Genomic DNA, 2816 nt, shown 5'->3' on the forward strand with positions numbered 1-2816 from the left:
CCGGTTGCGCCAGGCGGCCGACCGATGGCGCTAGTCTCGATGTCGTAAACCGTAACAAAATTGGCATCTCTGCAACAGTGTTTAGTCGGACAACAAGCGGCCGACCACGAGAGGCGCCTTTCACAGGAATCCGAAATGACGCAACAATCTCTCCAGGCGCAAGCGTCAATCCCAAAAACGAAGCCAAAACGGTCATCAAGGCAGCGGCATCCTCCGAAACCGACTCGGGCAGACCAAAGACTATGATTTCCAAGATTATGATTATGGTCCCTGCGTTCTCCCTCCATCCTCTCAACACGCCTAGCCAAGTCGTCCGACGCCGCCAAAATATCACATGAAGGGGCCACCATCCGGGGGCCAAGATCCCTCTCAAGACAAGACAAGCGATCATCCAGCAACTGCTGTCCATCCTTCAGCACACTCGCGTCAGACGACAGGACATCCAAAGCCGACGACAGGCCATCAACCTTCCTCTCCACACAGACCAGCCGCTGCATGGACGAATCAAGGGCAGCCAACCTGCCGTCCAATGCATCCAGTCCACGCTCAATACGATCCCCAGCTCCAAGTCGAGATTCAAGTCTAGCAATGCGATCATCCAGTGATGACAAAACCGATGAGAAAGATGCAAGTGCAGCAACCAGGTCAGTCGGTGACACAGCGACCCCAGGAGCCGCCATGAACGAGTCTACCGTCAAGACACGAGTCAGACACCAGAGAAGAACGTAATCCGATAACGGATGGAGAAACAGGGACTTCAAGAGACCCCACCATCCTCGGAGGAGAAGCTGCAGCTGCAGGCAAAGAGTCCGTGCAATCAGAAACATGACAATTGTTATCAGATCCGCAAAATGTGCAGAGGCGCGTTGCACGCGGCAAAAATCGCTTGCATTTAAAACACACCGGCGGACTCATATTTAACGCTTGTACAAATGAATATTTAAATACAACGGTATATTTAGTCCTTGTGTTAAATACTTATTAAATTTCCAATAACACAAGGAAAAATTAAAGGTGACTAAAAAACATTCGCAAAAACAAACAAGAGGCAGAAGTACATTATAACTATATATTACTTACAAAAATCAAAAATTAACGGCCGACGGCAACTGAATGTACTGCAATAATTAGTAACCTAATTTACACGGAAATATATAATAGAAATCGAAAAGATATAGACACGTTTGTACAGAATAACACATAGAGCTCTCATACAATCCCCTACATCGATCCTACTCGATAATAGAGTCAAAGACTTTCGTATCGACTAAGAGTTACACGAAACGAAATGATATATAAGACGGAAAAATACACAAATACTGCACAAAAATTAATAATTCACAAATTATTCCGAGTGCAAATTATAAGCACAAAAGCGAGAAACACAGACTAAGAGCGAAAACGATGAACGGATCAGAAATATTACGGAATAACGACTCCAAAACCGAGAGAGCGACAGACAGAGATGTTTACAGTACGACGGTTCGCGACTGACATGACGGTATCAAGAATAATTTAGAGACGTCTTGGATATAATCGATATGATAGCAATATATTCAGCATCGAAATCGAAATTTAATTATTATATTTGATATATCTAGACAATATACAAAAAATAATATTTTTCTGAGATATCACAGTAACGTTTTTGGTTTATTCGGTATAATCACAATACATTCAGTATGAATATTGAATGTTAGCATGATATCATGTGCTGTCTGGATTTATGATAATGTTCACCTTCTTTACAAAAAAATGTGAAATATCGCAAAAAAACCATTTTTTATATATTAAACTTCAATTATCCTAGAAATCTGACGTACTAAAATTTTTTCGCTTATGGCATCGTTTTCAGCATCCAAAAATCCATAAGAAACACATAGTACAGTTAAAATTAATTGAAAAAAAGAATATTTTTTGTAAACTAATATTATTGAACTAAACAACATTACTACACAGATACATCTATCCATAATACATTACTGGCATGGATTTGCAGTTATTTGTAGCCGAGATTATCAGCGCTATATATGGGTTAGTGATGATAGTCGTTCTGGTAGGAATTATGTTACAAATCGCCGAAGATGGATGGCTCGCACCCAGCAGTCTTCTTTTCTTTATTGTCGCGTGTCAAATGACAATAGCTGGTCTGTTACATCCTCAAGAAGCAACTTGCCTATTGTGTGGTGTTATTTATTACATTACTGTGCCATCCATGTACATGTTGTTAACCATCTTTTCCGTTTTCAACGTACATAATGTTACATGGGGCACGCGTGATTCGAAAAAACTAAATATCGTAAGTTTGCTGTCTTTTAATTTTGATTTAAGTCATAGCAAAAACTATACATTAATGGAAAACTAAGATTATTTTATTAACATATTTTTACCTATCTCTGCGCGCACATACGCACACACACAAAGCAACTTTAGAAAATGATCACGTTATAATTATAATGACAATAGGCTACTCAAGATGAACAGAGATCTGCAGCAATCGGTACTATATCCGGATTCATGATACGACAAAAGAATAAGCAAAACAAAAATGAAAAAGGTACATTAGAATTTTCCTTGGGAAACCTTTTCAAATGCGTCTGCTGCGTTCATTCAGGAATTAGTTATGAAGAAAAGCGATTAAATGAAATTAACGAGTCTATACAACAGATAAACAAACATCTGAACTTACTGGACAGGTTTGATGGACTTATTATTTATAAACAATATATTTATATTTTTTGACCGTATATTTGAGAAACTCAATTAATACTAGAATGTAACTGCCTATTACGGTCGGAGCTGGATCTTCGTTGCTT

At 39.1% G+C, this 2816-nt stretch overlaps 1 protein-coding gene across 1 annotated transcript in view; it reads left to right on the forward strand.

Annotated features, from left to right (window-relative positions):
- Positions 1–1942: 1942 nt before the first annotated feature.
- LOC108766840 (uncharacterized) overlaps positions 1943–2816 on the forward strand; it is a 10949-nt gene continuing 10075 nt past the window's right edge. The window contains exons 1-2 of the mRNA XM_018516371.1: positions 1943–2299; positions 2467–2696. Of these exons, the coding sequence (XP_018371873.1) occupies positions 1988–2299; positions 2467–2696 (542 nt within the window). The 5' untranslated portion in view covers positions 1943–1987. The remainder of the gene's footprint in view (positions 2300–2466; positions 2697–2816) is intronic.

The sequence above is a fragment of the Trachymyrmex cornetzi genome, unplaced genomic scaffold (genome assembly GCF_001594075.2).
Source record: "Trachymyrmex cornetzi isolate Tcor2-1 unplaced genomic scaffold, Tcor1.1 scaffold636, whole genome shotgun sequence".
NCBI lineage: Eukaryota > Metazoa > Arthropoda > Insecta > Hymenoptera > Formicidae > Trachymyrmex > Trachymyrmex cornetzi.